This window comes from Rhea pennata, chromosome 16 (assembly GCF_028389875.1).
Source record: "Rhea pennata isolate bPtePen1 chromosome 16, bPtePen1.pri, whole genome shotgun sequence".
NCBI lineage: Eukaryota > Metazoa > Chordata > Aves > Rheiformes > Rheidae > Rhea > Rhea pennata.
The window spans coordinates 2,053,449-2,073,044 of NC_084678.1; the positions used below are offsets into that span (position 1 = coordinate 2,053,449).

At 43.5% G+C, this 19,596-nt stretch overlaps 1 protein-coding gene across 5 annotated transcripts in view; it reads right to left on the reverse strand.

The window, feature by feature from the left end:
• The window catches only part of MMP24 (matrix metallopeptidase 24), a 57,025-nt gene extending 38,597 nt beyond the window's left edge, over window positions 1-18,428 (reverse strand). Inside the window, exons 1-4 of one of the 5 annotated variants that reach the window (XM_062589023.1) lie at window positions 18,312-18,428; window positions 16,819-16,967; window positions 10,640-10,756; window positions 4,418-4,722 (exon numbers count right to left, since the gene is read on the reverse strand). In XM_062589023.1, the coding sequence (XP_062445007.1) occupies window positions 4,418-4,722; window positions 10,640-10,756; window positions 16,819-16,967; window positions 18,312-18,428 (688 nt within the window). Of the gene's footprint in view, window positions 1-4,417; window positions 4,723-10,639; window positions 10,757-13,524; window positions 13,550-14,932; window positions 14,994-16,818; window positions 16,968-17,940; window positions 17,998-18,311 lie in introns of those variants that run through there. The other 4 variants (XM_062589024.1, XM_062589025.1, XM_062589027.1 and 1 more) reach the window with 4 other exon arrangements.
• Window positions 18,429-19,596: the final 1,168 nt, after the last annotated feature.

The window sequence follows — 19,596 nt, forward strand, 5'->3', positions numbered from 1 at the left end:
CAAAATGTAAAACCACACTCCTCCTCTTTCTCAGTTGCATCCTGTTTGCCACATCATTTCTTTCACTTGCTTGGATCTTTCTGAATTCCAATATTCTCCATGTTGTAGCTTGTCCATTGACATTCTTATCCAAAAACTTAAATGAACTCGGTATTCCATGATCCCAGTTAATAAAGAAAACACTGAACAGTACTAGTACTAGAACAGTACTAGTACTAGATACAGAACAGATCCCTAAAAACTGCACCATAGAGCCTGCCAGGTCAGTTATGAACTATAGGCTGTTCCATCAGTCCAACTTCCTAGCTGGTTTTCCACATTCAAAAATAATCTTTCTGGCTTGCTTATGGGAATGTCAGGGAAAGCAGTACGAAAGCTCTGACAGGATTAAGACGACAGATTGGCAATCACAAATTGAAATACAGTGTTACTTGGCTAATGGAATTGTGTGGATGAGGGCAATAAGCAATAATACCCAGTGTGAAGAAAATTCATGGTCACTTTGAAAACTTAGGCAGGATTATTCTTGCAGCAGAAGATAACAGATATGTTGGTGCATGTGTCCCTGTCACCATGAAGTTGGATAGACAAGAACAGCATCATATCCATGACAACTTTCCACTAATTTTAAGGGACATGGTAATGGTCATGCACACTTGGTCTAGCTATCAAAAACTGGCAAAATCAGTATAATCATGATCATACAGAATGCTAATGAGTACATGAATGCCAGTGAACCATTTCACTAGCTGGTGTGCTAAAACTGCTAATTAACCTCAGTGGATTACCACAGGGTGTTTTTCTCAGATGGAAGCTTTCATGAACAGGGTATATCAAATTCTCCACATATAATTCAGACAGAGTTGTTTTCATAGAAAGATCTGTTCAATTCATTCTTCATTTTTTCACATGGAGTCTCATCCAGTCAGAAATGGCTCACTTTGATTAAAACATAATTTGCACCACTACTGAAGAGTCCAAAACAGTTCTTCTGTGGGGCAACAGTTGCATCCAAACATGGATTTGCTGAAACTCTTCAGGTGCCACAACACAGTAAGACAACTGTAGACTAACAAAAGCAAAGCTTAAAATCATACTGTTTTTTAACAAAACTACATGGGCTAAATAGATCTCTTCATTCATCAACCAAATATTCTAAGGACCTGCAGTGGGAGTATCATCATCCTGCTCTGTTGACCTGAGATTACTTTTGCAATTGCCTTGGGGCATGGCTAACTGAGCTTTGAGGCAGTTTGTTCAAATTTTCTGTGCAATTAATACAGATTCTAGTCAGGAATAGAATGTTTTACATGCTGATACTTTGTGGGTTGGTGTAAAGATATTGTTGCTACTTGATGACTATTTTAGGATTTCTATAATTATTGAATGGATACTGAATAGCCAAAACAGTTCTTGGTTGTATACGGATAAACAAACAAGAGTAGAGCTCTCCTACCGATCTACTCGCAGATTTTTATCTCAGAGGGTATTTATTCTTTTGCTGAGAGACTTTTCCAGTTCCAGACTGAGCAGGCACTTTGCCCCCAGGACATGTATCATAGAAACAAGTGAAATCACATGTGAAGAAATATTTCCTATTAAATAGGTAATATTGTCCTCACTAATACCTCATTTCCAAAGCAAGTGGCAGTGAATTGATCTCAGTGGGAGAAACCGCCAGCCAAGGAGAAATATTTTAAGATCTGCTAGCAGCATTTCAAGTAAGACATACCAGAGGTGAGAACCTGCAGGTAGTGAGTATTCCAATGACCAGAGGCAGTGAAACAGAAGAAAAAAACCCCTCCTAAAAAGGCCTAGATTGTCTAGTGAGGAGAGAGAATATTTTCACATGAACATACGGATACCAGGGCTAAGAACATAGGCAGAAACAAATTTCTTGTGTTTAATACTCACATGTTTAATGCTCTGACTATTGGCTCAGAGAGGTTTCCCAGCTCACCCCTGCCACCCTCAAGAACTTTTCTTTCCATCATTAGCACTTCTCCAGGTGAAGGGGACAAAGATGGCCCCATCACACTCCACCCCTTCACAGGACACGTCAAAAAGTTTTTAAATAACTGTGCCATTGAGTCTATATCGCACCCAAAATACATAGATGACATTTATTCTCTAGAATAAAACTCAACTGTCTTATCAATTTTCACAGTAAACTAAAAAAATTACAATCTTCTATTGTCTCTGAAATATTCCTTGAACACGACAATCCTTCTCACAATTACAAGCAACATCAGGAAGAGTAACCTACAAATCACAGTATGTAGAAAATGCCACAGATGAAGACATTTTTCCTCCATAAAACCAGAATTCATCTGAAGCGCTTGTAACAACGCTAATGCACACTAGCTCCTCAGTACCAATTATTCGCGCTCTGAGGACACCACTCATGATCTTCATCCAGGCCACCAGAGAAACAGATCACACTTCTAAAAGAGCCACATAGACATTGTGTAAGGAATAGCTTTCATACAAAAAAAAAAAAACCCTCCACTCATCACATACATTTCTGTCAAACAACATCCTAGCCTAAAATCTATACAAAAAAAAAAAAAAAAAAAAAAAAAAAAAACACTCAATGTATATCCCCCAGGTCCTACTTGGGGGAAAAACAATTTACCAGAGCCATCCTTCCTAGTCTTCAAACAGTCTCCCAACCTTGCTAAATTCATCATCATCACATCATCAGAAAATCTTTTTGAGTGACAAATCATATAAAACTTGTCAAAACTTTCCCTTTCTTTTTCTTACAAAGACCTTCAACCCTAGTCATCAGCATTCCCAGGTCCCACACGCTTTTCAAACGCACTGTTTTCCTGGGGTGTTGTATCCAATATACTAGCCACCCACATTTATCCTATAGGTGAAATCAGATAACGACTAAGACCAGAATGAACTTGCACAGAAAAAGCACAAAGACGTTCCACTGCCAGGAAGACATTTCTCACAAGGCAATCACTCGGTCTCTCATTCTCCACCCTGATCCTCCAGGGAAACCTATAAACCGCCTTCTCCCCACAAACCTAGGAATGAAAATTCATAACTTTTTAAGATAGCAGACAACATGGAGATACTGCTTTTTTTGCCACAGTACAATCTCCCACACTTTCCACACTATCCCCCATCCACACCCCAGATGCTGTGATCTCCTTCTCTGCTTACATCGAAACTTGTAATTTAAATCTGCCAGGAAACGTTCCTTCTCACTCTCCAAGATGACAAGTATCTTATCATTTCTGCTTTTCACAAAATTAATATTCCCTCTACTTCTCACTTACCAGCTGCATTTTCTTTCAAAGATGATCTAGCTGACAGATATCTGCTTGAAAGTCTGAGAGACTTTCTGAATTTGTGTTCTGCTTTGAAACTGCCACTTTTATTTCAGGCTTGAAGGTGGTTTGTGTGCCTGAAAAGCTTTTCTCTTTCTCAAACCACACTAGTTGGTCTAATGAAAGATGCTACCTCTGCATGCTGTGTCCTTACACATCACGGCCACACAAATGTTACTATGTTTTTAACAAAAAATAGTATGTTTAAAATCAAATCATAATTATATTCCAAGTACATTTCTAGTCCATATGCAGTGTTTCAAAATATTCTTTTGAAATGATGTTATTCCCAATACACTTCTGCCAGTAAAAGCTGGAATGATATTTTATCAGTTCACTGAAAAAATTCTCTTTTTACCAACTTCAGTGCTTTACAAGTCATCAGTGTCCTCAAGGAAAGGTTCAGAAAACAAAACAAGAAGTTCTCTTTGCCATTAGATAGCAAGATAAAATCATAAAGATAGAAAAAGTCTTCATTGTTTCAGGCTTAAAATCAGAAAAACAGTTCTCCGAATCCGCAATCTTCCTTAACAAATCAGCCAGCTCTTCCCCGCTCCTTGATGTGAGAAATTACGACCACACTTAGATTCTCGAGAAATAAATATGAATTAAAACTATCTGGAAATTCTACTACCTAGTGAGAAACTACTACTAACTACTATTCAAACACCTTTAGTTTCTACTGGTGACTTTCTACTACTAATTACAACTAACTCCAGTTGCCCTGAAGTATTCATGAGATAGATGACATTTCAGCACTCTTGTTCATCTTTTTCCTTCTGGAACCACACTTTCTGCAACAGTGAGCCAAATCTCTGAAGAATGAAACAGCCAGTACACACACACACTTCTGTTCACTCCTGAATATTCACACATGTTTACACAGGCACGCAGGGTCACAAACTTACTAATAAAATGATTTGTGCATTTAAGATAGAATACATACTTAATAAAACATTTAAACCATTGTATAGAAGGGGAGGGTTCCACTAACTAAACACTTCTCATTTAAGAACTATCAATGTGTCTATATTCAATTCACTCTTCTTTTGAAAAATGACCTGGATTCTTACCATCATGATTAGAATTCCCCAGGGTCCATGGTTCATCTGAATCGAAGTGAGTATCTCCTCCTATTCCTGGTCCAGGAAAGTATGCGTGAGCTAGGAATCCACCTTCTCCATCAAATGGAGAACTGTCTCCATGGAAACCAGAAGCAAAAAATATCATAATATCTGCCTCCTTCCTGTCATTTTTAATTTCATGGTAAGGGACCTCTTCAAAGGTAAGCGGTGTCACTCTCTGCCAAACATCAAATGCCTGACGAATGGCTCTCCTTGTATCAATCTCTCCAACCTTGGGGGTATAGTTGTGTACACTGCATAAATGAAAAAGAAGCGTTGTTTAAAGGTACAAGATTCCATTCAAAACTTCTTATTATAATTCCAAAACATAGTCATTTCTGCAGAGTCTCCATTTCTGGAGGGTCTTTATTTTTTGCAAAAATTCTTCTGGGCATGCAAATTTTTGCTTTTGCAACTAAGTTACGAACAAAATAATAGTCTCGATCTGAAGTCCATTAATGTTAACAAGAATCTTTCTTTTGTTGATCTTGCATCATTTCCTAAGTCTCATTATTTTCCAAATCAGTCTAGAGAGCTAAGTAATTTGAAAGTTTAATTTGGAAAGGCTAATTACTTCAGATTTTGTCTGAAAATATTGTGATAAAATGGAATCCAAAGTATGAAAATCCCTGATTACTAAAATTCTGAGAAACAAACCTATCAGTAAACTATATAACGTTACTTATGTGAGCAATTCCATTCTAAGAGCTCATGAAGAGTGATGGACCTGCCAGTTTTGAGCAACTTGCTGCATGACTGCTGATGGTAACAAATCAGTTTGTTATACTTAGCAGTTCAGTTAACTGAACAAACCAGTTTAACTGAAAATTTCCATAAACTTTAGTTTAAAAAGTGATATTCATGAGAATTTTGTGTGCATGTAGTATGCTCAAAAGCTATTAAACTTGGCTTGAGTGATAGGAAATATCTATGTCATGGAAACAACTTTCAGTCTTTACAGAAACTGTCTGAATTTAATACAATGATTGACAGATAAAAGACCCTGTAATACATTTAACGGTAAACTGAGATACCACCACTTGAATGTCATACTACAAATACTGAGAATGGAAAGTTAAACAACTGTTAGCCTGGAAATGGCAAAAGTGAAGCCATCTGCTGACCAGCTTACTGTGGTTCTGCATGCACATTAAGTTATTTTTTAATTATTTGATTATATACTAGCTTTCCTTAAAATCTAGGAAAGGTCAGAGAAAAGGTCCGACTCCTAGCCTGTCACATACATAAGGTGGCCCTTTATAGTTTGAGTTAAAGGATCAATTATTGGTAGAAGCTTTGAATTAGTCCCCACAAGTAAGCATAATACCTGTTCTCTGATGAGTAACATAGCTGTTTGAGACAATATTGAAGTATAGGCTCCATTGGGCAAGTGGACCTGTCTCTGAAGAAACAACTGCTGTCAGACCATTACATGAGGTCAGCAAGAGCAACCTTGCTTCCTGGTAGTAGATAGTGAACTCGCAAGGCAGCTAAGGAGGTAAAACTGCAATTCAGTTATGTAAGACAGGCTAGTATACTCAGAGTAAAGGTTTCAGAGAGGCAGGAATATTTCCATAAAAGAAAGCTGAAAATCTCGTTGCCTCAGCTAAATGGGCTTGTATACTAGCAACCTTCCTCAGTCTCTCTGTTTGGAGACCTGCCAGTCCACTGAGATCATTGTGCATCCACACTGCCAAGATGATGGGGGTGTACTTCTAGCAAAACAGATCCAGGAATATCAGCAGAGTGCAAGGATCTAGAAACCAGAACTGCTGATATATGCAATATGTATGCAAACACTGCTTGTTGAGACATGAAAGATGGAGATACATATCCCGATTACCCCAGGATAAGAAAACAGAGAACAAGGAATTGATCCTCCCTTTATGATTTTAGGAGAAATGCTTGCTAAGACTGTTCAGTTGAGTACTCTGCAGCATCTGAAGAGCAGTGCCAGCACATGTAAGTTGGGGGTAATATGACCATTCCAAAAGCTGACTGACTATCTCCATGCCTGTGGGCAAAGATCTTGCCTGTCCTTGTAGGCCATAGATATAGAATGCTGTACTGGAAACTTCTTGTAATTTGAGGGTACCCTCGTATATATGATACAGGAGCATCTCAAGCTTCACAGAACTGATACGTGAACTTTGCTCGCTCAGCAGGTCAGCAGCCTTATTCTGAGAGAATGCTTCCAAGCATTTCCCACATTAGCAAAGGAGGCACCTGTGGGAATTTTCACCGATGGTCTGGATGAAAGGAATGGGTTGCTTTTGCAGGCATTAGATGAGTCCTTCCCACGAAGCAGGGGAGGAGCCAATTAGCAAGTGAATATTATTTTCCTACGTGGAGATAACATAAATAGATCAAAACAAAGTCTGCATGCATGTAAGGTATAACTTTGTATATGACAGCTTGGAGGTGCAGGGGGTCGTACAGTCCAGAGTCCAGCTGCTATCAGTCTGTCCTTTACAGCTTTAAATAGGAGCTAGAAACTATGGCCCTGTACTAAAGAGTCCAGCAGACCACTGCTTCCTTCATGTAGGGACTCCATGGCCACAACAGTGGCAATGGCATAACCACACCCATTATCTTTCCTGGGAAGAAGTTCATCAAGAAGTTTTTAAATGGTGCTGCTAGAGTCTGGTACTAGAGCCCTGGACTAGAACTACAGCTGATAGGGATGATGGAATCAGAATCTGTGCCGCTGATCTGTGTGTAATACAGATCTCAGTTTTGCACAGATCATGAATTTGCCTAGTGCTGGTGCACTGGAATATATGTCAATGTTCAAAACGGAAGCCAAGAGAGCCAGTACCTTGCACTGAAATATAAGGGAAAGCATGAGAAAAAGGTAGCAAACGAACAGAAAATATAAAAAGAAAAAGGAAGTAAAGAAGATCACTGAAGAAACTCCACCTTGAACCTATGATTTAAGAGGGAGTGAATAGTAAATGTCACCTGTGTCACTGATGTTTTGAGATGGAGCAGAAGAGAAAGGCAGATGTGTATTGTAAGGATTGTCTGAAGTTCCTAGAAACCTGCAGTGCTACACACAAATGGAAAAACACTTGAAAGAAAACAACATTTGCAGTTTTAAAAGAGTGGAGGAAAAAAAGCCTGGAGCAGCAGGTGCTGATAGTGCTGGCAGTCAGATGAAGCCATAAACAATAATTAAAAAAAAGGGGGGGAGAGAAATACATGCCTATAGGATGCATGTGTCTTTTCCTGCAGGGACAGAGAAGTATTAATAGCTGTATTCAAAGGCCATCATGACCTCCTCTATATTGCCATGCATAACTTTGGTCATCCTGTTCAAGGATTCTTTCATACTGTAGCAGATGCACAGAAGTAATACTGAGGTGAACAGAAGAATAAGGAGCCCATTAAACAAGAAGCAGCTGAAAGAGCCAGGCTTGCTTCACTTAGCAAAAGGGAAGTCTGAGAAGGAATCTGGTTATTGTCTAGAAACACTGGGTGAACACCAGAGGGGAAAAAACAATGATTAAACTTGCTGACTGTGGAAGAACAAGTATAAAAGGGTATAAAGTAACAAGGAAGAATACTAGGCTACAAATGAGTAGGCTTAGAAAAGGCAAATTTTAAGTCACATCAGAATCTGGATAAAAAAAAAATAACAGGTTATTAAACTACCTGGACTGACTTCTGAAAGACAATAACCAGATTCCTTCTCAGACTTCCCTTTTGCTAAGTGAAGCAAGCCTGGCTCTTTCAGCTGCTTCTTGTTTAATGGGCTCCTTATTCTTCTGTTCACCTCAGTATTACTTCTGTGCATCTGCTACAGTATGAAAGAATCCTTGAACAGGATGACCAAAGTTATGCATGGCAATATAGAGGAGGTCATGATATAGAACCTACACCCCAGTGACTTGTTTTCCAGACCTCTATTACAAAGAGAGTTTGTATTGACAGCCTTCTCTAGGATAGGAATATAAACCCTCTGCTTGTAAAGTTCACCTGTTAGTATTTATTGGAGAATCCGAACAATATTTATTGTCGTGGAATCTGACTGAATGTATTCTTACCTAAATGATAGAGTTCTAACTAAGAGAAATCATGTGTCTGTCTTCCTATCTTTTTCCTAATGCTTCTCCTCCAAAGCTGGAAGAGATGAAAGACTGCCCAGAGAAATGTTACTAGGCAAGTCCATGGTGAACCAGATCTCCAATATACTGTGTATTTGCACATTTTAACACCAAAAAAACATGCCAGCAATAATTTCATAATCTGTCTTCTTATAGATCACAAGACAAAGAACTTCAACTAATCTCCAAATACTGAGTTTTGGCAGTTACATTTTAAAGGCATTGTAGAAACTGTAGTTCCTAAGAGCTATGTGAACCAAAACTCCACTGTGTAATTGGTTCCTAACAAAGAACAGATACCAGCCATGGCCCTACAGAGTTTTGAATCTCAGTATTAAGACCACGGATAAACAGAGGTCAATAGAGTCCAAGAAAACGATGACATATGACAAAGCACTTCGTTTGGACAAATGTTCCTATTTCATCTATTTAATTCTGTTGGGCCCACTGTCACCTCCTCCCTTTCTCGCCTCTCAGATATCTCACTCCACATTAGAGAAGACGAGTAACAAGAAGTAGCTTAAAGACAGCAGAAAATATTCACAAAGATTAGATATGTTGAAGTGAGCTCAAGCTCCCTAAACTCTTACTATGATCCTCAAAATAAGCCTTTGTAGAGGGTGCTTAGAGTGATGAATATGTCCTTCCTCTGGAAAAGCCCCTCTTTTGACTATGGAAGTAGTGAGGGGAAATCAACCTTCCAGGCTACAGTCTGTGCTTATGAAATCCTCCCCTTTAGTCTCTCCTACTCACAATCCCATCTCTGAGCTCTCCACCTACCACTGTTTTCTTGCATTCTTCCTTGCAGTCACTGACCAATACCTTGCAAGTCTTGGGGGATATCTAGAATCTTCTTTTCCTGACTTAGCTTTCTATTCTGGCTTCTGACCCAACACGATCACTGACACCGATCTTCTTAAGTGTCTCAAAGTTGTGCTCCTAGCCAGAGCTTAGGAGTAGAGCTCTGCTTGCATTCTCCTTGTCTGCTGTAAGAGACCACTCTCTCCCTGAAATCATACATACTTCTGGCTTCCTCAGCTCTACTCTCCTTTCACAGAATTCCTTTAGTGTTCCTTTCAAGAATTCACCTCCTCCTTTCTCACAGCTCTCTGCAGAAGTAACCCTGATATTCTTTCCCTTAACGTCATCATATCTGTTCTACACATTCAGTCATCTTCCGATTGCTGGTGACTCAGATGTTTACCTCGACACTACAGATTCGCTTTTTCTGTCCAAGCTTTGCTCACCTCTGTCTCTGCCTCTTATGTCTATGTAACTGAGTTTAATTCCTCTGCAACCCACTTTCCATCTCCAAAACATTAAAAGACTATTCTTCCGGTACTTTCAACTAAAGGGTTTTCTTATACATATTGTATTTTGCCGGTGATATTCATGATGTCACTTAATTTGCATCGTTCAGCAATTCTCTTTCAAAAGCTTAAATGACTCAAGCAAAATACATATCTGGGAAACAGTGACCACTAGGCAACACTTCTGATTTCACATTAGTAGGTCACTTCAGCATATAGCCTCAGCAAGCTACATCTGGACTAAAAGCAAGAGCTCTATGACATGAGCAAAAGGAAAGACTCTTTAAAAAGAAATATTCAATAAAATGTTGCTACTCAGCAGGGCAAATGATAGTGGAAAAACACCACCAAACATTTAGACAATGGTGTTCCTTCTGCTTTAAAGGTAATATTTGCTAAGAGGACACAAGTGACTTAAAGGCTGAAGTCCTGATGCCTGTCAGTGTAGCTTCAGTTCCAAAGATTAGATTATATTGTAATTTAGATGTCTAAGAGAAGAGAAAGGTTCTTCTGTGATTTTTTAGTCAAACTTACATATCTGATGTCTGGGACTTAGATATCTTTGCTTATCAGTTGTTTTCTAATTGAGAATATACATCTCAGATATTTCCGTGCTCTGAAAAGTTTCCCTGCTGTACTGTATTTCAGTTCTTGAAAATGCTCAAGGGAAAATTCACTTTTTACAACTCATTACAAAAATCAAAAAAATACGGAATACATTTTTCCAAAAAGGGGGTGTGAGGAGCGAAATATACCTGTAGGTTATATGCTTCTGCCTCCACTTTTGTCCAGTTAATGCATATCGCTTATTCCTCCGGCTATGGCCTAAGTGGGGATGATCTGGAACTCCACATCGAGGCTTCTTCATCCACCTAGAGGGAAAAAAAAATTAAAAAGAATGCTCACTAAGAGTTTGGGAAAGAGATTCAAAACTAAGGGTGTGACTGCAAAACCTCCTAGAGATGACCAATACAGAAACCAAGAAGGGTTTAGTCAGTCTTCTCTCTGCTGGGTTTATTCTCTGCGCACAGGACTGGAGATACCCTTTCAGCTGGCAATTCAGATACTTCAGCACACAAAAACACCTCTTTTTCCCCCTCTCCTCCTGAAACACAGATACGAGATAAGGTAGCCCTTGTTCTGTACAACAGCTTAATGACGATAATGTCACAAGAGACCTAGATCCAAGCTGCACCTCTGTGTGCAGTGGGATCAAATTTTTCTACCAACTTTTCATTTGTTACAGTGCTGCTATGCACACAGTTAAAAAAAAACAAAACAAGCAAACAAAACCTCAACCATCCTCCATTGTTAGCTAAATAAGGCTGACCAAAAACAAACAGGACTCTCCCACCTAATTACTAAGGTTTTCATCTGTAACCACAAGAACAGATCTCTCCATTTGGTGAATCACAGTCCTCAAATTCTGTTAGATCCTCTCCTATAGCTTCTACTCTTTTGATGTCACTCACTGACATAGGAAACTCTTGCTACTATGTCCAAGTTGAACTGCTAGAACAAAGGATACTGCTCCTTGCAGAAGCATCCATGCACTATTATCACAGACAGTCATGCCCTCTTCCCTACTTATTTTTCTTCTAGGGCTACTAAATCTTACTCTTTCTTGCACCAGCTTGACAAGGAGAAACAAACTGCAACTCAGAAAACTATCCTGATTGCTGATTAGGGCAGGCTCCAGAACAGGTGGTAGAGATGGTTTATGTTGCAATGAATTTTTCTGTCACTGTATGTGACAAGGGGAAAAGGAGACATGGAAAGAAAAAAGGAACTACAAGCAGAGGTCCCTAGAGGTCCCCGCACAGCAGGTTTCTGTCACTGACATATTTGCTCATATTTAGCAGTGAAGAAGAGCCCAGAGCACAGAAATACTGCAAGTAATTGCTGGCCACAGCTTCCCCAAGCACACAGACACTGCCCTCAGCCTCCTACTTGGGCTACAGCTGGAGACATTGCCATTGGCATTCCTCAGGTGATTCATGGATTTGATCATCAGTTACACTGATGATAAAGGCAAGTGTTTTACTGTGACATGACACCTTGATGATGCATTACAGGATACAGTACACAGCAGCATGTACAGCCCAGTTACACTTGAGCCAATACTGGCAGACTTGTCATGCAGGACACCAAATTCTTTCCCCTGCTCTCAGTACAGCTTCCACTTCCTACCTGTCCTGGGGCAGCTCTTGGCCTGCAAATGCAGGTTGTGCTTCATCAGCTGCAGCCAGTCAATATCAGTGAGTCCACATATGCCCACCCATTTGAGCTCGACAACGTACATCTGATCACCTCTTCCAAAGGGAGGGTCTATTCCCATGACCAATAGGTAGTTTAAAAGACAAAACCAGACAGGATAAAAGGAACAACACCAGGGCTCAGAGTCGACAACCATTTTGTGTCCTGTACTGGCTGACTTCAAGGGGCCAGGTTCTGGTAATTTGGATGAGGTCAGTAAGTAAATGGCATAGGAACAGAAGACTTGTTCCTAGACAGATACCTTCCCTCACACAGCCTCAGAAGAACATTCCTGGGGTTTCATTACTTAAAAATCAGAACTAATGAGAGCTGTTATACAGATTGTATTTTACCTGACAAGAGTCCCTAGCTGTGTACATGAAGTACTGATCTTCACTTCTATTACTTTACATTTATCAGTATGGAATTTCCTCTGTTATTTGATCCTCTTATCCTTACAACATTTATTCACACTGATCTGAGCAACTTTGAATCCTCAGAAAACTCTGACATCTCCTTATTTATCCCCTTTCCAGATTATTTACACCGAGCAGCACAAACGCAACCAAAGACTCCTAGCGGAGTCCATTAATGACGTCTTCACTATGAAAACTCACCATTTCACTTTTACCCTCTGTTTCTTATTTTTTAAACCAATATTTTATCTGCCTAATGCCTGTGCTTGGATTCTGCCTTCACTGCTTTATTTTAAAAGCCTTTAGTAGGAAGCTTTGTTGAATGCTTTTTGGACATCTAAACAATCTATAGCTATCAGATCTTTCTTGCCTACACACCTCCTGGACCTTCCAAGAAAACCAACACATCTGAGATTTGCTTTTACAGAAGTCACACTGACTCAACCTCAATGCATTGTATTTACTCAAATTGTGTTCCTTAGCATTGTTTTTACTATTTTACCTAGCAGAAATGTTAAGCATAGTCTCCCGAGATATTTCCTGAATTTAAAAATTCTAATCATAGGGTACTGAGTTTTCAAGATAAGCTTACACAAATTGTAGTTTGAATTATGTCTTCATCTCTTCAGTTCAATAAAAATGTCAATGAACAATATTCTCAGACCAGCCATTTTTTCCTCTCTTTTTTTTGCCTCTATGTTCCACTACCTTTATGATCGATGCCTCAATTTGCGACAGATTGTAGGAGTTCCCTGTAAAAACAGATTCTGGCACAAAAACCTCCCTAAGAGCTTCTATAATTATATTAATTTACTTTTTCAACTATGGCCTTACATTCTCTAAAACACTTCTTTTACATTTTAATAGCTCAAATCAAGGGAAAATTTGGTTGCCTTTTCCACAAGAGCATACTTCTGGCTCATCTTCTTGTCCACCAGGACGCCCCAAGCCTCTTCTGCAATACTCACGTTAGGTTTCCTGAGCCTGCTCCATGTGGGTTATTCCCTCCCAGGACTTTGCATATGTCTTTGCTGAACTTCATAAGGTCCCCACTACCCTTTGAGTTCAAGGCTCCAGCTACTTTTCCACCTTCTCTTTCCAATCACAGAAGCAATCAGAATGCTACACTTAAACCTCATTCTGTTAAGTAGATCTTCATGGAGCTGTGAAATAAATCAGACACTTCTGAAGAAAATATTTCAAAATAGATAGCACCAGGACTCAGTTTATTTCCCTAAGAAGGGGAAATAAACTAGCAGGCATGCTAAGTAATGCATTCTGTAAAACCCTTCTGCTATGTGTGGGGACATCTCCTCCAGAAGAAGAGGCATGTTGTAATAGTGAGTACATGGAGCTATCCTGAGGTAGACAGTGGGAGAATGAGACCATGGTCAGAAAGTGGAAGGGGAGAGATGAATAATTGATAGCAGTAAAAAAAAAAATGTTACCGGTCAGTTAAGGAGTGGAACAGGGGCCAGAGAGGCTGAAGGATCTCTGTCCTTGGAAGTTCTCAAGGCCCTACTGGACAAAGCCCTGAGCAATGTGGTCTGACTTCTGTGCTGAGCCTGGTTTGAGTAGCAAGTTGGCCAGATGACCTCCCAAGGTCCTTTCCAAACTGAAAGGTTTTATGATTATGTCCTCCCAATTACACCATTTTATTAAAAGATCTTTTATTATATCTTTAATATTATTCTCTAGAAGAGAAAAAGTAAGAAGAGAATGTTAGAATTTAGACAGGGATGCATAAGACAAGCCACCAGGCTTTCACAGGATGATGCTAGCAACTCACTAGTAATAAACTGCCAACCCCCTCGCACATCAACATCTGTTCTACGGACAAACACTTTGTGCACCTTTCCAACAGTTGTGCTATGTCTCGCAGGGGACTGGTTTACACAAAAACCATCTCCCACCCAATGATTAAATCCTAAGCCTATTCCAGCTGCACAGAGACCTGACCAACTGTGAATTCTCTCAATGGTAACTCCATTCCCTGCTCATGCCCCAACTCCACGACAATGTCAGGACACCAGAGGACATGGGGCTGTTCCAGAAGCGAGTTGCAATATTGCCACTCTGGGGCTTAGGGGCTTCCTGAGCCAAATGCTCCGTAGGATCAGCATTTCCACAGCTGCTAATGGACTTACTCTACACACCTTTGCCTAATCCTGCTTCAACCTCCATTACACTTCTGCCCATCTGAACCCCAATATTTATTACCACGAGCTCCACAGCTCAACTACACGTGGTTTAAAAACAACTTCATTACCTGCACACAGCTAGGGAACATACAGCTTGTCAACCCCCTGTGCTAATGTCAAGCTGAGACCCTTTTACCTGCTCACTTTTTATCAGCATCACTTCCCAACATCTTACTTCCCAGCCCTATGGGCCCAAGGAAAAACCAAAGGGCCAGGATACAAGTCCAGCCATCTCTTCTCCTTTTCTCAGCAGTGCCGCTTTATCTCTAAATAGCTGTGTAGCTGTAGCTTGGGACCGTTTATCTTCTTTAGCTGAGTTTTTCCCCAGACACTTGCTGGTGAGTCCTTTCCTTAACCCTTTCTTTGTTGCAGGGGATCATAAATACACCTGCTGTCTGAAAGAGCAACAGCAAAGAGCAGTACTTAAAGTAAGGCTCAGGTGTTGAAAGATTCTTAGCAAAGAATCTTAGTAAAGGGAGACACCAGTAGAACTGGACTCTCAAAAGGTCTCTCTGGTCCTTTTCAGATATAAACTGTGGCAGTCCTGCAGCTTCTTGGTATGCCCAGAAATATGCCACTACCAACAGCACTGCCATCCAATACTCTTGTCCACAAGAGCAATTTTCCATGGCTCAAGCACCAAGTAATTAACAAAATTACAGCTGTGTCTTGCAACACAAGGGCAGGGATCTACCCAGCACGCTACAAGACACAACAGAAGACATACCAGTTAGCAATAACACAAATGTTATTTCTTGTTTCTCTCCATGATCTCATAACATGCTTGATTACCACAAACACAATATTCACCACTTTTGTGAGACACTAGTGTATCTTCTCTCCTCATACACTTCCAGCACTACATTGCTGCTTAACTGCTGAGCAACATTACCAGTCATCCCACTGACTTCTGGGAGACACAGTGTACAAGGTGCTGTTGATTTCTGAGTAGAAAGAAGGTTGTTTCAATCTTCCCTTGCTGAGTTATAGGAAACCATAGAGCCTCAAGTCGTCTTGTTAACGCCCTGTAAGCTCACTAAACTTCCTCCCTGCCTGCCCCCACCTTCTTTTCAGGAGCTGGTACAGCAACAGCAACATGCTGTTCTTTCTCATTTGCCACTCACATTGTCAGTCCTTACACAGGAGCTTCTACACAGTTGGATACCACTCCTAAAGATGGGATAACAATCCTACTCTCAACAAACACCTGAGTAAACTCAAGAGCTCTCAGAATCAATCTGGCTCAACCTGCTCTCCTCTGGCTCTGCTTCACTGTGAGGGTGAAGTCTCCATCCTGGGAGATATTCAAAAATTGTCTGGACATGGTCCTGGGCAACCTGCTCTTGGTGACCCTGCTTGAGCAGATGCATGATCTGCAAAGGTCCCTTCGCACGCCAGCTGTTCTGTGATATGTAAAGCTAGAACAACATTGTCTGTGTAACAGACATTAACTTCAGCGTTCTAGGTCAAAGCTGAAGCCTAAAAGGTGTCAAGGGACTGCTCCACATCACAGGGAACAAATAACACAGTCAACATGCAGCAGATGGCTTCTAATGTCCAAAACCAGCAAGTATTTGATACCTAGAGTAGCTGTGGCTATCCTCATCAGGAGACTACTACACCTCACAAGGGGGAAGAACGTTCACTTATTACTCTAGTTCTTTACAGAGAGCATCTACGCAGAGTCAAAGCTCCAACTACTTAAGAAAGACTTCTTGAGAAGTCATTTCTGGAGCTAAATGCAGAGAGAGATGGAAATAAACACAACCCTTAATCCATGCTTCACACGTGTACCAGCAAAGGGGATCTACATACAAAGAACTGCCTTTAACAAGAGCTTCTTGCAGCACTTGCAAACAGTTCTCTTGGCAATAAGAAGCAGCTGGATTTTCCCCACATGGCTTTGACTAGGGACACCCTTTCACAGTCTTCAAGACTTCTGTGACTGGCTGACTTAGCCACATCAAGCACTTCTGAGGGTTTCTGCCACCAACATGAACCCAGGTCATATTAGAAGTTATCTAGAATGGAAAAGACAAAAAGATCCTATGTTAATCTTACTCAATAGTTGTTGAATCCAAAACTCCTGTTACTGGGATCCCATAAAACTGCTGCATAGTGGCAACTGCAGACTGCATAGCTTTGCCCGACTGCAAGGCAGACATTCGGCTGTCAGATGGAAGCAAATAGCCATAAGTTTTCAACCAACCCTGAAAAACAAAGAAACATAGTGTAAGAAGCTGCACAGTCAGTTGTAAAATCTACAGATAAAAGTATCTCTTCCGAAGCAGAACAAGATAGGACTATGCAGCTAAAAAATTTGATATCCTCTCTTTTCTCATTCCGTTTGCTAATACCATCTGGTAGCAGGGAAGGGATAAAGACCCAACTTCATAGCACCTGTCTGGACAGGACTGTCCAGGCTAATCAGTTACAAATGACTGCAACATCACTGAATAACTGAGGCAGACATACATCTTTGGTACAAAGCAAGCTTACAAAACACTGGGTAAGCCCTGTCTTCTGTGCAAACTGATCCCCTCACTTCTTCCCATGACCTCCTCTCCATCCTTCTGCTTAGCCAGCACGAGATTTCTCTGTCCCCATAGCAACACAGCCACAAAACCCCACTGCCTACCTACCGCTGCCTCTGTACCGTCCCACCAAGGAAACGGCTTCACAGGCCTGGCCAAAGCCAGCTAGCACTACAGGACTAGTATGCCCAGCCTCTGTCCCATACTCCACAGACAGATCTCTGCCACTGCAAAACACGAGCCTCCTGTTCCATACTCCTTACTTAGACTGGGGGCACTAGATCCACAGAAGTCCCGTATGGAGATGGGCCCACAAAGGAGGAAGTCTTTGCTTCAGAAGGATAAGAAAGTGCAACACAGGATCAGAGTTGTGGATGCCAAAGGCAGTTACACACGTTCAAAAAGTAAACACACAAAGTCATGCCGGGAGATGGGGAGGGAAGATATGCCGGGTATTACCAAAGGCTCAAGAAAAAGCCAAGATGCAAAACCGCTGGGAGACCAGGCATTTTGTACTGCTGCTCGGTATCCGATGTCGGCCTCTGCCGAACACAGGACACCGGCACAAAGTCTGAGCAAAATCAGCTGACCTGAGCAAGTATCAGTGAAAGAGCAAGCTACCAGAATGGCCTTAACCGCCACACGCCACCTTTCTCCCCGGACCAGGTTCTGGAAGATCAAACACAGCAGACGAGACCATCTTCCAAAGCCAGTTCCCGGCTGGGACGCGTGGAAAGAGGCGATGGCACCGGCAGAGGAGCTGCGACGCGACCGCCACGGCAGAGCTGAGCGAGAGCAGCTCAGCAGCAGCCGACTAAGCCGGGACCTCGACGGGGAGAAGCGGGAGGTCCCCGGGCAGCGACCAGGAGCCCGAGGGAGACGCCTGAAGACTCCTGGCGGAGCAGCGCCCGCAGGCCCAGCGGCGCGGCTGGCGGCAGGCGCGGGCGGCCGCGCGGAGCCTCCCCGCCGCCCCTCGGCCCCGCTCCCGCCTCGGCGCCCCGCGCCCCCCGCGGGACCCACCCTGCCGGCGCGGGCGTCGCTGTCGCTGTCGGCGGCGGCGCGGAGCAGGGCGCAGAGCAGCGGCAGCAGGGAGCCGGCCGCGGCCAGGCCCCGGCCCCGGCCGCGCCTCGGCGCCATGGCAGCGCGCGGGGCTGCGGCCCGGCGGCGCGGGCTGCGGCGGGGCGGCGCGGCCGGAAGGGGCGGCGGCGGCACCGCCTCTTCCTCCTCTCCCTCCTGTGCCTCCTCCCCGTCGTGCCGCGGGCGGGCGCGGGGTGGCGGCCTGGGTGCCGGCTCCCGGCTCGGGGCCGCCTCGGTTCGCCATCCCGGGGAGGAGAGCGGCGGGCCGGCCGGCGCTTCGGCGCTGTGCGCGCGGGTTTCCCTGCTGCCTCCGAGGGACCAGGGGCCTCGCTTCGCTCCTTCAAGGGCAGGGGCGGGGTGGGGGGAGGGGGGGGACACAGCAAATGGCGCCCGCCGCGGCGGTGAGAAGGCAGCGGAGCCCCCCCGGCGCAGCCTCTCTGGGCGCGGAGGGGCGCGCAGGGCCCAGAGGAGCAGTGAGCCTGCGCTTTCACACCTGCTTAATTAAAGAACTTTTATCATGAGCGGGGGGGGGGGGGGGGAAGAACATGCTGCAGCAGTGGGGAAACCTCGGTCGTTGGCTTCAGCACCCTCAGCCAACGGCTGCACCTTCGCCCAATGCGGCTTTTTCAGCCTGCTGTGCTGCGTGCCGGGGCCGGGCCAGGCCAGCCGCTCGCCTCGTGCCTCAAGCAGACGGCGGCTCCGCGAGCGTGCGGCTGGGCGCTGGCGGTGCTCAGGACAGCCTCCGTGCCCTGCTGCGGGAGCTGGGGGCGAGCTCTCCGCGGAGCCCAGCCGGCTGGAGCTGCCCCGTGACCCCCAGCACTGCTGCTCCCGTGCCCCTTGCTCCGTCCCGGGGAGGACTCTGGAAGGCAACGGCTCCGGCTGCCATTCCCACTCGCTGCCTCGCTGCAGGAGCCCTGCTGGCACGCGCACACGGCCGCTTTGCCAGAGCTGCCCGTTGGCCAGCACCTCGCCTCCACGCGATGGGTGCTTCTCAAAGCTGTTGCTCAGCCAGCCGCAGGCAGGCAGGGCGGCAGTGAGCACCGTGCTGACCTCATGCCACCTTGGCATGAAGGGAGTGTGACCTGTGAGCCTGACCTCCAGCACATTCGGAGCATTGCCAAGAGATAGCTTCACGGCTACTCCCTGCTCAAAAGAGAAACCCCAGCTGAGAGAGACGTTCTGGAGATGTCTCTGGAGAGAGCAGCACTGCCAGAGCAGTGAAAGCTCA